The sequence below is a fragment of the Aythya fuligula genome, chromosome 19, assembly GCF_009819795.1.
Source record: "Aythya fuligula isolate bAytFul2 chromosome 19, bAytFul2.pri, whole genome shotgun sequence".
NCBI lineage: Eukaryota > Metazoa > Chordata > Aves > Anseriformes > Anatidae > Aythya > Aythya fuligula.
In genome coordinates this window covers 9,104,322-9,120,619 of record NC_045577.1, presented here as the reverse complement: position 1 = coordinate 9,120,619, position 16,298 = coordinate 9,104,322, and the positions used below count along the sequence as shown (strand labels likewise).

At 53.9% G+C, this 16,298-nt stretch overlaps 1 protein-coding gene and 1 long non-coding RNA gene across 2 annotated transcripts; one reads left to right on the top strand and one right to left on the bottom strand.

Annotated features, from left to right (window-relative positions):
* Positions 1–314: 314 nt before the first annotated feature.
* On the top strand, positions 315–8,835 carry TMEM268 (transmembrane protein 268). The gene is made up of 8 exons (XM_032200527.1): positions 315–535; positions 2,318–2,427; positions 2,956–3,066; positions 4,253–4,402; positions 5,096–5,206; positions 6,751–6,831; positions 7,602–7,784; positions 8,656–8,835. The coding sequence occupies exons 1-8, from the start codon at positions 430–432 to the stop codon at positions 8,833–8,835; spliced, it is 1,032 nt and encodes a 343-aa protein (XP_032056418.1). The 5' UTR covers positions 315–429.
* Positions 8,836–10,283: 1,448 nt separating this feature from the next.
* On the bottom strand, positions 10,284–13,134 carry LOC116496856. Its single transcript, XR_004254049.1, has 3 exons — positions 12,937–13,134; positions 12,498–12,599; positions 10,284–11,039 (listed from the first exon to the last, which is right to left on the bottom strand). It is a non-coding gene; the product is annotated as an uncharacterized LOC116496856 (long non-coding RNA).
* Between the last annotated feature and the right edge of the window lie 3,164 nt (positions 13,135–16,298).

Genomic DNA, 16,298 nt, shown 5'->3' with positions numbered 1-16,298 from the left:
AGATACCTTTTTCACCTAGTGGCAGCAAAAAAAGAAATATTTCAAGCAAAAGGAGAGCCTGTGCGTGCTGCACTCATGGCTGGCCACCACCCGCCCAGTGGTAACATCCACAGGGCACAGGCTCCAAAGAGCAGGGTGCACCCAAGGGCTCTGTGCTCTTACCCTTTAATTGCTCTCTCTGCAAGATATGAGCATTTTTCCTTCCTCTTTACAGGGCTAGAAAATGCCTCCTTGCTCATGGAAAGCAGAATCTCGAGGAAGCCTCCAGTGGGAGTGTGAGTGAAGATTTCACAACCTGGTCCCCAACAGGAAGAGCAAGCTGGCTGCCTGCTGCCTGGGTGTTTCTGAGCCGCCAAAGATAAGGGAGGGAGATGAAGTGCTGAACTTCTGACAACACGACGCAGAGTCGCCGAAGGAGAGGTTATCAGCATGGCCTATAAAAGCCAAGCTGGTGGAATTGAGAAAAACGGGTCCCTTTCATCCATCTTCTACTGCAAGAGCGATTTAAAGGAAGGATCCCTGCAGTGGGCGAAAGGTAAGCGAGCGAGGCTGGACCGGGTGGTCTCTTGTGGTCCTCTTCCAACCTGGGCTGCTCTGTGACTCTGGGGACTTGCTGAGAGATGCAGAGCAGAGCGCAGTGCCCTTAAATTGGCAGGTTTTTCAGCGATGCTCACTGACAGCACCTCATTTGCAAAAGTAAGCAAATCTTATGGATGTTTCGGTGTTTGGGGAAGGGGGTGGATACACTTTACTTTTTTGGAAAGCCTGATATTTAGGAGTGAATGACCGTCTAACTATTGAAACCCAGGTCCTTTGAAGTCCTCTTTTCTCAGCTTTCAAAAGTCAATCAATCTTTGGGAAACTCGACCTGTGCTTTTCTTTCCAAGGGACTCTCTTTCCCGGTACCAATTTGCTCCCTCTCTGCAGCCGTGGTTTAGCGCTGTGTGGAGGCAGAAGGTAGTGCCATGGGTGCCCCATTGCAGCGAGACCTGCGTGCTGTGCTCAGCAGGTTCTTGCTTGCTCAATTCACAGCACTTCCTTAGCACTCAGCTTTTAGGTGGGTGAAGCAGCGCTTGTTACCCCAGCAGAGGTCAAGGAGCTGAGCCCCTCTGCAGGTTTGGGGTATCTGAGCTTGGCACCCAATAGGCTTTGTGCCAATCAGCTTGACCAAAGCCGTGGGGAACAGGAGAGCCCAGCCCATTTGTTTTCACTCTTGCTTCATCCTCACCACCTCTGTGGCTCAGTGTCTGGAGGAGATTAAGCTCGGCAAACAAACAGGACGTTGTTATCCTGGAGGTTTCAGATGCATCTTCTCTTCCCTTCTGGAGCCGATGCTGTCACGCCCTTTCGTAATGCAATTGCCTCATTTTATTTGGCATCTCCCATTCCCGAGCAGTGAAGAGATGATGAAGATGGAAGACGAAAGCAGGAGAGAAGGGAAGGGTGAGTGTGCGCTGCCTTTAAGCCAGCACAGCTGAGTGGAGAGCACTGAGCAGGTGTTGTCAGGGAGCAACCCAAGGGACGCTTGGCTGGCCCTGGAGCTGCAGAGGGGCAGGAAAATTGTGTGAAACATGTCGATGAAACACGATCTCATCTGAACACGCCACTTCTTTGGATTCAATCTCTTCCTCTTGGCGTAGCTCAGCTTGTGTAAACTCTAGGTAGCTGCCAGATGGGATGCCAGATCACAGCTCTGCTCTGCAGCTCCAAGGCTGCTCTGCCTCAGCTCCGAGCTGCCGGCTCCTCAAATCTAGGGCAGGCTGTCCTCACGCTTCCTGGGCTCCTGCCTGCAGCTTGGGTCCATAGATTACATTTCTGATCCTAACCCTAGCTGAAGCCAGGAATCACAGGGAGCCCTGAGCAGAGCCGCGCTGCCAATGCTAGAGCAGGGACCTGGTTGCCAGAGGCTTGTATGGATCATGCTTTAGGGACAGCCCAGGCACATCCCAGACAATGTGGTTGTTGGAAAACGCCTTGGTTTGTTTGCTGGAGTTTCCTCCCAGTGGGTGGGGTGGGTAGGAACGGGGAATCTCTGAGGGAGAGTTACCAGCACCGAGCAGCTCGAGTCCATTGTCCTCCCAGTTAAGGATCAGCGAGACAAGGCGTTATCCCACTGAGGGTCAGAGCATCACGTTATCTGTGACTGCTCGCCCCTGGAATGTGCTTTGGGATTCCTCCCTTGTCGTAGGTGCCTTCCTTACAGGGGACAGCAGGCCCCTGGGCTGCTTTCGGAGCTCTTTGTGATGCTCTTGGAAATATCCAAGGGGGTTCTGCAGCCAGTTAACGCACGTCGGGGTGCCCTGTGTTCCTCTTGCAGACCCCCCCAACGGGCAGGTGCTCATGGTGCTCAGTATGGACAATAACTGCTCGGCCAGCTCCTTCGACATGGAGCTTTGTGCAGAGAAGCTGAAGTCCCTTGGGGTTCAGGTAAGCTCTGCACTCCCCTGGGGCCCTGTAGGGGTGGGTACAGGACTGGCACCGTTTGCACCTGCACCCAGACCACAGGCACTTCTTATTTTTATTCTTTTTTTGGTTTAAGAGTGACTTGTTTCAGTTTAATTTCAATCTATTCCTCACTGACTTCAAGTCAAGTGTAATGATCTTGGCTTAAACCTCCGTGAAGAAACCCATTCAGCATAGGTTCAGCCGAATTGCTTGAGAGCACTCCGGTGTGCTGGAACATCCCGGGACAATCTGTCTCGCCTTGTCCTTTGTCATAAAACCACACTTTTCTCTTCTGACTTTCCCTGCGCTTTCCAGGGAGATATCACTCACTGCAAATGAGGCAAGGACACAGGTTTTTGGCCCGTGACAGCTGTACAGGTGGGAATGGAGCCTGGTACACTGCGCGGGAAGGTGCCCCAGGGCCCGCTTTGCTTTGCTGGGGCCTGGCCCCACCAGGCCTGTTCTGGTGGCTCCGAGCCCCACGCTGGTGACCTGAGGTTGTTCCCCGAGCAGGTGGCAGCAGACGAGTGGAGGAGGTTAATCCAGGAGGCCATCCTGAAGCCCGAAGTGAGGCGGTACATGTTCTACAACTCCAGGGCGTTCCAGATTGCCATCGCTGTGGTAAGGGCTTCTCCCAGGCTTGCCGTAGATGTGTTTCCAAAAACAGGGCGAGACGCCTTCCCCAGCCTCTTGCCGGTAGTCCCCTCAGAGTGGGCTGGTAACCAGCATTTGCTGAGCTAGTAGTACCCCATCACGCTCTTTTTAACTTGAAGGTGATCTGGTCCTGATGCTCATTCAGACCAATGGCCCAGGCAATGCAGGCTACCAGGTGGTTTGTCTAGTCTTGCTTTGCTGCTTCTGGCAAAACAAGCTCCTCCAAAGACCCCAGCCACTAGCAGCTACCTTAAGGTTACTTTCCAGCATGCTGAAGGTGTGGTAAAAACTGACTCCTTCATTTTAGATGCTTTTTTTTTTTTTTTTTGGTAGTCATTATATACATGTTCTCCTTTCACTAATATCGCAGGAGTTTGTGCTTGGTGTTTTGAGGGCTTTGTTGCCTGTTTTGTGTAAATCTTAGAGTGGTTTGGGTTGGAGGGGACCTTAAAGATCATCTAATTCTACCCCCTGCCATGGGCAGGGACACCTCCCACCAGACCAGGTTGCTCAAAGCCCCGTCCAGCCTGGCCTTGGGCACTGCCAGGGGGAGGAATGAGTTGTGTCACTGCAAGGGGATGCTGTGACAAGATGTGCTGCATGTACCCTACTTGCTTCTAGGCAATCTTCTGCCCAGTGCCTGACACCTGAATTGAAGGCCAAACAAATTCGGTTTTGCTGTTTTTTATGCAAAGGACACATTTGCTAGTCTTTAGCATAGTCCTTGAGCCCAGTGTCACCGTCCATCATTTGAGCATTGCTGTAATTGAGCAGCCTCTGCACCACCTTGAGCGCTCTGACATAGGAGCTCTCTAAATAGAGGGATTATTACAAGTATTATCAATATGCTTCAGCAAGTGCATTTCTTATCTAAATGGAAGAAGTGGATTGAAATCCTTCCTAAGTATGAATCATCATTAAGAGTTCAGTCTCTGTCTTTAATGATTGGTAGTTTTTTATCATAAACTAGTGCTCACTCAGTCCTTCTAGACCCTTTTCTCCTCCATTTGTTATTGGAAAGAACTCCTGTCCTTTTTCACCCTCCGAAAAATCCCAGGTGACTTAATTAATTTATGGCAGGATTTCTTCTCCCCTTGACTTTTCTCCCTTCCACAGTTTTCTGAACATCATCCATCTCTCTGGGCTTTCACAGATCTTCTACATGTCTCTCTGGACAAACATTTACTCCACAGTCCAGCTGTGCTCCTTTGGGCGCTACTGGGAGGCCAGCGTGCTGGTGACCCTGGCTGCTGTGGCCATCACCGTGGTCGTGATACTGGTCCTTGACCGGCGCCAGAGGAAGGTGAGAGGAGGTGACTCGTGTGCGGACACAGCGCGGGGAGCAGGGTTCCCTCCCACCAGCGTGCTGGGACCTGGCTCACCTCCTAGATGCAGATGGAGAACATGGCTATTGGGGGTGGTAGGAGTATTTTTAGAGCAGGCGCAGAGATCTGGTTCAGGCAAGGGTATTATAGAGTTAGGTGTCATAACGCCTACAAAGTAGGTGAAAGCTGGCTCGAAGTGCCTGCTGTTGCAGGAGAAAAAGCAACCATTGCATGGTTTGTGCTTCCCCGGCTGGTGGGGAGCCCCATGCGAGCACCAGCAGAGCAGGGCTCCTCTCCTGCCCTGCTTCTGCACCCTCCTTGCCCCAGGTGCAGCACAAAAAGGCAGCTCCTAACCCGTGGAATTGTCCTTCACTTAGGAATAGCTGGGGGAAGGGAGAGGGGAGACAATGCTGGAAGCCCATCCACTTCACACATCTTGTCCATAACACACGTAACCCTTACTGAGATCTCTGGCTGCACAGACATCAGCTGGGGGTGGCAAGGCCATGCTGATGGCTGGTGACAATCCTGCCCTGGCTACAGCTGTCACTGCCTTCCCTTCAGAGACACAGTGTTTGGGGTCATCCAGCAGCCTGCAGGATCGTCTGCAGCTGTAGGCTGGCCCAGGTTTTGTCACAGAGCATGTTAATTTGTCCTATGTTCTTTAATAGATAAATATGAATACAGATGTGAGGCTGGCAGCTGTCAATGAATTCTTTATCAAACACAGTTTAATTCTGGGGATTACAGATGTCCTGGACGGGCCGCACAGCATCCTACAAGTATCCTTTCTGTGGTGAATCGCTCATATTCCTGCTGGGTAGCTAATGATGGGGAGGGTATTTATTGATGTGGTGATCAGGGAGGATTTCCAGAGGGTGGCATTTCTAGGATTTTTTTTTTTTCCTCCTATTGGATGGCATGGGAAATGGGGAATTTTTCTTCTCCTGTCTGTAGGGATTGAGATATACCCAAAGGCCACTGGAAATAGAGTTTAAAACAAGGAAGTGAAATTAGTCCTTGGGGCAGACAATTATTCCTGCAAGTGTACTGTGTTTACATGACAATGATGATTCTTACTAACAGCAGAGTGACAGCAATGTGCCTATGGCAAAACAACACAACAGAGAAATCCCCTCCCTGGGAGCTTGTGCTGTGCCTTGCAGAGAGGAGCTCAGCCAACAGCATCCAAGTGCTCTCAAGAGTCGTTTGTAGCCCCAGGCTCCCTCCTTCAGGCATGAGAGAATCTAATTTATGCAGTGAGCACCTGGCAGCCAGGTCTCAGCTGCCAGGCACTTCTGATCATCACCTTACAGAAGTGCAGGTTGAAGAAGCCAGGGGTGAGGGATCTTCTTTTGCTGCTCTTTAGACGCCTTCTCTGGACCAGACAAAGATTTAGAAGAAAGAAGTGTGCTTTAAGGCAGCATGAAGGTGTAAAAGGAAGGTGTGGGAGATGCTGTCCCAGATTCACTGGTGGATCTCGCACCACCTCCAAGGTACTGAGAAGCATGAAATACAAATGGAGAGGGAACGAGGCAAAGCATGGGGTCAGAGAGAGGAGCAGCGAGGAGCACAGGAGCAGCAGTGGCAGCTGTGAGGTCGTGCAGCATGAGCAGGAAGCGCTGAAGAACCTGAATTACATGTTCGTTCAGCCCAGCTTAGTTTCACACCTGAGTAAGCTATCTATCACAGCCTTCACATGTCCCAGAACTGCCTGAGAGCAGAAAGGACCCACGGGTTTAGGCTTCCTCTACCTGCTGTGTGCCAGGTCTGTGTCGGCCCTCTGGCTTCCTCGCTGGGCTTGCATCCCTTGGCTGACAGCACGTGGCTGCCTTCGGGGGGCTGCTGCTCTTGAAGCAGGACTCGCATCCCCATGGCAGACTCTTGGCAAGCAGTGCCTCTGTCGTACAGTGAGCACAGCAAATCTCGTACAAATAAATGGAATGGGTCTCCAGAAACAGAGGAAAGCAGGAAGGAGTTTAGGGGGGCTAATTCACCTGACCCACCGGCTTGTTCAGACATGATGCCACTGAGCTGAGTGACGAGCAGTGGCCGGGGGTCACCCCAATTGTCCCTGCCATGGTGCAGGAGGTATGCGAGGAGGTCTGGGCCGAGGGGAAACATCCCCCTTCCCTGCCATTGCTCTGCTGCCCATTTGCCAGTCCTGGAGGTTTTGCCTTAGCCCAGACCAGGCTTAGAATCAGTGCTGTGACACGGCAGTTGGCTGCTGACCGCGTCCCGAGCAGTCCCTGGGCACCAGCCCCCTCTGTGAGGGCTCTGGGGAGGACATTGCGGAGAGGTCCCTTCCTTAACACCCCCGTCCCAGCTGTGGTTTGTGCACTTCAGCCCCGAGCGCTGCCTCCAGTCCTTGTCAGCCCACCTCGAGGAGCTGCGGCAGACACGGGAGGTAAAGGACAGTGGGCACAGCCTGTGGGGACAAACACGTGGCCACCCCTAGGGCCCCGCTTTGGTGGGGTGGAGGTGGGTGATGAGAAGCACATGTTGGAGTTGCCTTCTGGGTGCCCCTTGCTGTGTACTGGGAGCTGGGCGAACTGGGAGGGGGACAAACTTCATCTGCTGGTGCCCAGGTCAGTAGGAATTTATTTAGCATAGCCGTGTGTGGCTGGATAATTAACTGTGACTTTTGTTAAAGGAGTTGCCAGGAGTCAGGGGTGAATTCTGACGGCATGTGTCGCTGTTGGAACTAGCTGACACCTTGAGCTGTCCTCCTGAAATAAATGTGATAGCCTGAGGAGTAACTAAACGCTGCACTGGGCTAGCTGTATGGGGTTTTTGTCCTCTTGTCCCTCAAAGTCTCTTCCTCCTTGTGGCTGCATGGATATCCACACGCTGCCAGCCGGCAACAGCCACGGGATGGGAGGTGAGGGGGTGCAAACCCCCAGATCCCATGGCCACTCACCTCCCTGAATGAACCGACAGGCACGGGCTGAGGGCTGACCATAATGAACCACTGCACAAAGGGGCTGATGTTACACATGTCCAACCTTTCCTTGTGGGATGAAGGCTCTCAGCTCCCAGTGCTGGCAACTTCTCTTAGCCAATCCTGTATTTTTTTTCTTTTTTTAACTCCTGGGAGGATAGTTTTGATACAAATGAGGTGCTTTGAGTGGTGTCCTGAGGACACTGCTGCTGCCCCAAACTCTCCCTCTCCCCCAGTCGGGCTTGCGGCACAGCCTGGACCAGCTCTGCGTGGTGATGGAGGCAGCGGTTCAGCCCGAGCCGGCAGTGGAGGAGGCTTCGTGCGAGGAGTCCCCTCTCCTATCCAATGGGGTGAACTTCAAGAAGGAGCCCATGATGTGCAACCAGCTGCTCCGCCTCATTCCTGAGGGCCCACCAGAGGTAAGGAGAAATATCCCTCCTCGATGGGCTGAACGCCTCCCTGGGCACCTCACCTCCAAACCTCGTCCCAGCAGACACCGCCATGGGGACACCTCCTTTTGCCCTGGTAGAAATGCCTGCAGACCTGGAGGTCCACCCACACCTCCTCCAGGGCTGGCAGCGCTGGGTGGTCGATGTTTATGGCCTTGATGCTGTCTCTTTTATAGGCCAGGCATTTCCTCCTGGTCCCCATTTGGAATCCGACCTCTCCCCGGGGTCTGCGCAGGGACCTGGTGCCCGTGTCCGGGCTGGGGCTGGGCCTGGCCATGCTGAGCCTTCATCATCTCCACAGTCTGTGCCCTCAAAGACTTGTGCCCTGCTGAGTGACAAATGTGTCCTCATTCCCGCTCAGCAAGAAGCTTCAAAAGAGATGATTTTGATTTATTTTGCAGTTTTCTGCTTGCTGTTACTAAGTGGATTTGGTGCAGGTGACATCCCTGCAGGTTGAAGCTCTCCAGCTGTCTACAGGCCAAAAAAAAAAATAATAAAATCAACAGGAGTTGGTGACAGAGCAGGAGGGTCCCTGAGCAGCCTGGTGCCCTGACCACCCCATCCCTGCAGCCCCCTGCCCCTGAGCTGGCCTCACTGCTGGCACTGAGCGTGGTGCTGGGCCAGGTGGTTGGCAGCGGCTCGTTTCACGTCACTGTCCCATGGGGACAGCGTGCCAGCACTGCTGACCAGAAGGGGATCTGGGGCAGTTATATATCTGTCATTGGCTCTTGCCCTGCTTCTTTCGGACAAGGACGGTGTTTGAACGAGGGCACAAATGGTGTTCAATGTCCCGTGTGCTCCCCACGCAGGTAGACACTGACGCCTCTCCTCCTCGTTCCAGGTGATGGCCCAGCAGCTCCTGGTCATCTTCAGCGGCTGCTATGTCCGGCTCCTGGTCAGCGGCCGGCTCCCCCCGACCACAGCAGCCGGGCACGTGGAGCCCAGCAGCGTGCCCTGCCTGTGCCAGTTCATCCAGAGCGCCGCGCTCAGCACGCAGCAGTGCTGCCTCCCGGGCAGGTGACCCCTGGGGGCTGCAGGAAGCTGAAACACAGGCTGCCCGCGCACAGCAGCGAGGAGAAGCAGAGGAGAGGGCTGTAAGCCCCATCCTGGACTTAGCGGGGTGAACGAGTGGAACTCTAATAAACATGCAATCAGAAAGCTGCTGCCTTTGAAACCTGCTGGCCTGGCCCCAAGCTCTGCCTGGAGGAGCTGCTTTGGGTGCCAGGAACAATCATGCAGCAGCTCAAAGCACCCTTGGGTGGTCCCTGCTGTGACCCAGGGGTCTGGGAGAGCAGCAGGGAACAGCTGGAGACAGCAGCCCCACACTGGTGTGGTGCAGTTCATGGGCTCTTTGGAAGAAGGACAGGGAATACCTGTGCATTACAAATGTGGTGTCTGCTCCAGATTTGGATTGTGGCATGAATTGTTGGTGACAGGGAGCTCTGTCCTGTGCCAGGTGCTGCCAAGTCAGTGGCTGAGACCTCGTCCAAGTTGCCATTCAGGGGCCAGCTTGGGGCAGTGCCCAGTGACTGCCACCTCTGCAAGCTCCTCAGGGATGAGGTGCTGGACGTTCGACAATCCATGGGATTAGGCCTTAAAAAAGGCCCTCTGTAGGGCAGCCTGGGGCATGGCTCTTGTTAGACTCCCTTTTCTGCTGCACTTTGGGACGGGTTGAGTCCTTTTGGTTTTCCTTTCCTCATTTTCCCCCACTGTGCTTTCACACAGTCTGTGAGAGGAGGCAGTGGTGAGCAGGAGACCCCAGCACTTGGAGTATGGGAGGGAATGGGGAATGAAATGAGGGGCTGTAAGCCTGCGAGGGGTTATGTGCTTAGGTGAGCCCATGAATGCAGAGCTGTATGGGCCAGGGTTGCTGGTGTCCTCTGTCCCCAGAGCTTCTTGTGACTGTGTGCACCTGGCCACCTCACCACACAGCTTGGACCACAGCATGGTCATGGGACGTGGCACTGATCAGAATAAAAGGTCCTTAGGGCTGTGGTTTCCAGCCTTACTGCAGCTGGGCAGGCACGGTGCCCCCCATCCCATCTCCTGCATTGCTGGAGCACAGCTCCACGTGGTGCTCCTGGTGCACACAAAGTGAGGAAAGGCTTTAAAATCAGGGGAATGAGGCATGCGCGTCCCTCAGTCACGGCCACCCCCCCATGCCATCATCTCCTCGTGTGGCACCGTAGCAGGGAATTCTATAGCACTGAAGGACGAGCCATGGGCTACGGTGGCAGCAAGAGGCAGGGGGCTGGGGACCTGGAGCCAGGTGCTCTGCCCTGAGGTGTGGGATGACTCCGCTCCCTCCTCCTGGTCCCACATCGCTCCATCAGGAGCAATGGAGAGATAAGGCACGTCTTCCCTGGGAGCCTCAGCATCACACCCCCACTGTAGCCCCAGGCATCGCTCTGTGCAAACACCGTAATGACAGCAAACTCCCTCCTGCAGAAAAAGCCACCACACTCCCTGTCAGCCTCCTTCCATCCATCTTTATTTCTGGCTCAGCTGGGGCTGTCACAGGAGGGGGTCAGGCAGAATCGCCCCCACAGGGGTGGGCTTTGCAATTCTGCCTTCATTGCTCTGTGACAGCGCAGGGTTTGCTGGGGGGGGGGGGGGGGGGGGATGTGGCGGTGGTCTCTGCAGCCCCTCTGCTCTGCATGTGCTGCTCATCGTGCTGGGTCACCGGCTTGTTGGGCACAGGGTGTGCAAAACATCATGGGATTTCTGCAGGGCCAGGCTCTCGGACTCCACATTCCAGCTCCCAAGCTGATTTTACTTTCTTGGAAGGGGTCTGAAGGTAGAGTGATGTCATTGGGAGCACAGCTTGGTTTCACAGCATAAAAATCTGATTTTCTGGTGGAATGCAATGGCTCATGCTCTTCCCCAGGGCCCAGAAGTGCCGGGAGCACCTGGTACACATTGGTCTTTTCTGCCATCTTGAAATTTCTGGTAGGGAGACCCATGGGGATGTTCTCTGTCGTTGTGCTTCTGTGCCGAGAGCAGGTACAGGAGGGATCTTTTCTGATGTTTCCCAATCCCAGAGCTGCAGGATTGCCAGCACACAGATTCCCCCAGGAGGCAGGTGGGGAGGCAGCTCGTGGCCTTCAGGAGAGGACCACGAGGGCCGTTACCCTCAGGACCTGCAGGGCTGGTCTTGGGCCACATCGTTGTTCATGGAAAGTGAGGTTGTGGCTTGGGGGGGTGCTGATACCACTGCGTTTACATCTGCAAATGCACAAGCATCAGGGAAAAGGAGAGGGGGGTCAGGATTAGCCATGGACAAAAATCATTCCCGAAGGGACATGGCTGTGATGTGAACTGCTGCTTGGAAAACCTGCTGGTGGCAGCCCTGACCCATGCTAGGTTAGTGCAGGGACTCAGGCCAGGTTTTAGCACAGAGCTCTCCAGCAGGGCCCCAGGACGAAGCTCAGCAGCTTCCATGCTGTGTCCTAGACACTGCTCGTGCCCCTGCATCATCCCTGTGTCCCACCAGAAGCTGGTGGGATCTGTGAGTTCCTTGCTGTATCCTGGCAGCTCTGGGACACTGCAGAGCTCCTTGCTCGGGAGGCACAGACCAAGCACACGGCTTCTGCTGGCGGCACAGAGCCAACTGGAGGTACTGCTCACAGTACGTGGGAAGCCCACAGCTTTGGTCAGCATGGAAGCACCACAAAAACATCACACCATTGAATGGCAGTGCTCTGCCTTCAACATTCCCCAGCAAGGGCCTTGCCTCAGTGGATGGAGCTGAGCCAAGCCCTGACCGAGCAGCTCCCCTGTGTAAGCTGTGTCCTCAAGGATATAGTGTCCCCAGGGAGGGACACAGCCTCCCTCATCCACAGCACCTGGGTGGGGGATGCTGTGGGCCCTCTGTTAGTGCTAATTGGCACAGCTCCCCTGATTGCAACAAACACCCAGCAATTAACAGCAGGGAACGAGCTTAACCACACTCAAAGGAGGAGTTTGATTCTTCTTACTAACACACCCAAGCACCTGCCATGCTCTGGTCCCCGCTGCAGGCCAGATGGCTGATGTCGTGCTTTTCCTTCATTTGCACTTAATTAAAGCATTAGTGGTGAGAGATGTCCCTCCTCCTCCCTTAAGGATCTGCATGTTGTGGTACTGCAAGGTGATATCTGGAGGGTTTATAGCCCCCTAGGCAGCAGTGTGGGAGCAGCAGGGGGAAGAGCCTGGCCTCCTGCAGGCCTCAGCTCCTGGCGGTCACCCCTGGGTGCAGCTCTGGGCTTGTTTGCCCAAGGGAGACCTGGGCATGATTCAGCTGGACCACTGAAATGGTGCCGGTGAGCTCTGAGGTTCTTATGTCTGCTGTTCAGGGAGCATTTCATTTTCAACGTGAGCTTTAACTCCGGAGCAGTGTGGCTGGGTGATGTGGGAGCAGCCCTGGTGGTGGATCAGGGGCAGCTGGGGGGTGTGTGTGGCTGCTTGTGGGGCATTGTGTGAGTGATCTGCTGATCCGCTGGGATTTTGGGGGCTGAAATGGGCCAGGGAGGGGCTGGGGAAGGCTGGCAGCATGGAAGGGGAGCTCTGGCTGCCAGCTCGTGTGTTTTGGTGTCTGGTGATTCGAGGCCACAAAGATCACCCCAGAGAGACATTGCTCTGGGACAACTGTGCTCCATCAGGACGTGGCCACACACCCCAGCTTTTAACCCCAAAATAACTTACTTTGGTGGCCTGTCCGTGGGGCTGCCTGCTTTGGGCTGGGTGGTGGCTCCTGGGGCTGCTGGCAGCACAGGGTCCCCATCTTCCTAGCCACATAGCGGCAGGCTGGGGAGGGGAGGACAACTGTCAGCAAACAGCAGCAGTGTGAAGCTCAGGTTATGCTGAAAGCCCCCTCAGACAGCCCAGAGCCCAGAGAGACAGGAGTCCTGCTGAGGAGGATCTGCTGGGGGTTGTGTGTGCCCCTGATGGGTTGCAGCCAAAAGTAAGATTGGAAATAGGGGGAGTGGATCCAGCAGGCTGGAAGGGAGTTGGTTGTGTCTGGGCTGTGTTTCAAACCACTCAGTCACCAGCCTTTCTCCTCCCATAAGCACCAAGTATGCAGAGTATTACAATGCAGAAATCCCTCTTAAGCCCTCTCGCCTCAAATGAAAGGTTTCCTTACCGTTAATAATTACTCAAACCATTTTCTCTCGGGCTCAGCAATGCCGTCAGTCAGCTTCCCAGTCAGCCTGTCTGGTGCTCTCGCAGCCAGTTCTGCTGTGGTTTTGTATCTCTGCAGCCCGGCTTCCTCCTTCCTCCTGCTGCCAGGCTGGCAATGGGGCTGTTGCTCTGTGACGTGCTCCTGTGGGTGCAGCGGGGCGTGGGCAGGGGAGCAGGAAGCTCTGGGAGCATCGGCTGAGCAGACCAGGCTTGGTGCCGGCAGGAGGAGCAGCTGCTGGTGCTTGGGGGCTGGCAGAGATGGGTTGGAGGCAGGAGAAGTCAGTCCTGTACTTCAGCCTCCCAGCTGAGCCACAGAGGATTGCTGCAGTGTGCGCTTGGGTTGTACGGAGCAGCAGCAAAGGAAGGTTTGGGTTGGAAGGGGCTGTAAAGATCATCTGGTTAAGGGATGTTTCTTTCCTGCTGCTGTCTGAGCACTGCAGGCACTTCTTGGCATGTGAGTGTCCTTCCTCCCCAAGCCCCTTTGCACATGCCCCGCTGTGCACAGGGAAGGTGAGGGCGATCCCTAGCAGACCAGACACAGGCAGCAGCTTGGTCTTGGTGTCTCTGGGATCCTTCCCACATCCAAACACCTCCTAAGCACTGCCGAGGAGGAAGGGCGGTGATCTGTGTCCCCAGGGTCACTGCAGCCAGTTAATAAAGGAACACAAGTTTTGTGCATCCTTAGCCAAACCTTGCTGTTAGTCTTTCTCGGTACTTTTTCCTTAATCCAAAAGTCAGGTGAGTTCTGTTAGGCTGTGCTTTGCCCTTTGAGCAGGGTAATGTGCTTCCTATCTCCCACTAACCACTCCTCATAGCATCAGGCTGGCTGGACTTTGATCTTGATGACGTTGCCTTGGGATTGTGTAAGGTCAGAGATGGGGCTGATGATGAGCAGGTATTGCGTGTCAAGGTGCTGCAAGCCGGCACCCTGGGCTGCTGCAGAAGAAAGTGCAAGATCATGGTGTGAGATAGACAGGAGATAACGTCACTGCACCTCGCCTTTGGTCTGTTTCCGGTGTTTCATGCCAGGAGTTTTCAGTAAGCTCTGATGCATGGGGCTGCAAACTGAAATTCTGCACAGACACCTTTACCTCAGCAGGCATCCCGATGTGCTCCTGTGCAGTGCTTGTGAAAAAGAAGAAAGAAGAGGGCTTGAATGGACAGGAGGGAAGATGCTGGCTCTCAAGCCTAGAAGGCTCCCGTTGCGTCACCAGATTAGTTGCAGCCTGCAGGAATAGGTGATGCAAGATCTGTAGGTGGTTTATAATTAAAAAATAAAGTCAAAAAAAGGGAAAAAAAATACCCCCCAGCATCCTCCTCCTGCCAACCCCCCCAAATCCTGCCCCAAACCCACAGCCTCCACCCCTCTCTGGAGGACATTTGCCCATTCACAGAAGAGCTCCCCAGGATGAGGGGGATGGCTGCAGCATGGCCCCGTGTTTGTCCCGACGGGAAGGACAGCTGGAGGAGGGAGCTGCCCTTCTGTGGCTTTGCTTTCCAGCTGTTTCTCGTATCCCCAAAGCAGCGTGGTCAGATGGGCGTTATTTGCCCAACGTGTGCCATCAGCTGGTGCGTCCCGGCACCTCGGCTTTGCAGAGGCATCCCTCTAGATGGTGCTAAGCTAAAGAGAAAAGGCGGTGGCCTTGGAGCAGAGGTTGTCCTGCAGCGCACGCCTCTGCACACCTGGTGCTGCTGAGGTCTCCTGGGCTGGGAGAATTTGGCAGCTCCCTGCGTGCTCCCAGCACCGTGCCCGTACACTCGCACCAGTCCTCTGCTGCAGCACTCGCTGTGTCTACCTGCAGCAAACACTTCTCAGGCCCTTCTGTCACTTCATATTTCACTTACTGATGTGTGAGACGCCACAAGTGCAGCATGTTTCTAATCAGTTCATCTGCTGCTATCCAAGCAGTAAATCAGATAAGTTGATTGTTAATGGCAAAGATCCATCTTAGCTCTTAGCCACTTCAACCAGTTTTACTGAGCAACACAGCTAAGACTATAACAGCTCAATCCTCCTCCATCTCATGCATCATCAGCCAGACTCTTTGTCAAATTTAAGCATAGATAATATATGAGAAAATAATTTTCCCTTGCAGATAGACCTGAAGATATCCCTAGCATGAAGGAAACTCATTGTTACAAGAAGCAGCGTGGTCATAAGAGCATGGGCTAAATGCCTGCTATTTTTCCAATAATTTACTGGGGTAGGCCAGTCAGGAGCATACAGCCTGGCCTTCAGAGACGAGCAAAGGACCTTGGGGATTAGCCGTGCAGGGGAAGTCTTTTGGGTCAGCAGCTGAACAGACTTTATTTTGGATGGGCAGTATGTATGCTGTTGAAAGAGGGCTGTTAGAAGACACTATTAAAAAAAAGAAAATAAAAAAGCAAGCTACATGCAGGCCAGTATTGTTCTTGCAAGTACAAACAGGGAAAGACCAACCCTATTGAACAGCCTCGCTAGCAGTGTGCCGATGTCCTGCTGCTGGGAGAGGAGGGCTGAGCTCCCTGTTCTGCAGAGGTGAAGGTGTTTGTGCACACTGATCCTGCCCATGCATGATCTGCAGCTTTCGGGACAGCCGTGGAACGTGCTCTGTGGCACGTGCAAGCTTAGTTCAAGTGGAGCCGGGGAGCAGTCAGCTCCCACCCAGGTGTGAGCAGCCAGGGAAGTGTGTCTCGGTGTGGGACCTGTTGTGTCTGGCTGCTGCCCCCTTATCACCACTTCCCCCAAGCAGAGAGAGGCTGCCACAGGCTTTAATTGCTCTGCTGGAATCAGCTGGCATCTGCTGGTATCAGCTGTGAGTGCAGTTTCTACTCATACAGTGTAGGAGGGCTGCTTTTGCCAAGTTTTCCTTCTGAGAATGGCTTGGCTCCATTCATGAAGAGCCCAGAAACGGGATTAAGAGCTCTGGGACAGATTTTCAAGCATTTGACACCCATAATCTGGGCTGGGCTTTCAGAACAGCTCAACCCCTTTGTAAACAGCAAATTATAGTCATAAGGGCTTAGCACTTTGCCTTGAGTATCCCGACATAAACTGCAATGCTCGCTGTACAATTCAGCACCCAGCCTCTGAGCTCTTGGGAAACACAAGGCAGCTACGAGTGCTGACGTGAGACCTGAGCCCTTCTGAAGAAGAGATTCCTCCTTCTCTCATCTTTTCTTCTCCAGAAGTGCGAACACCTCTGAGAAACATCCCTCGCACTAATCCACGGGCTGCAGGCACCCAGCCATCCCTCGGAACCTCTGCCATTGCCCTTGCCCGCAGCAGGTTGATGTCAAAGCAGCCATCCAAGGGATGGCATCTCCAGCTGGAAGTGTGGCATC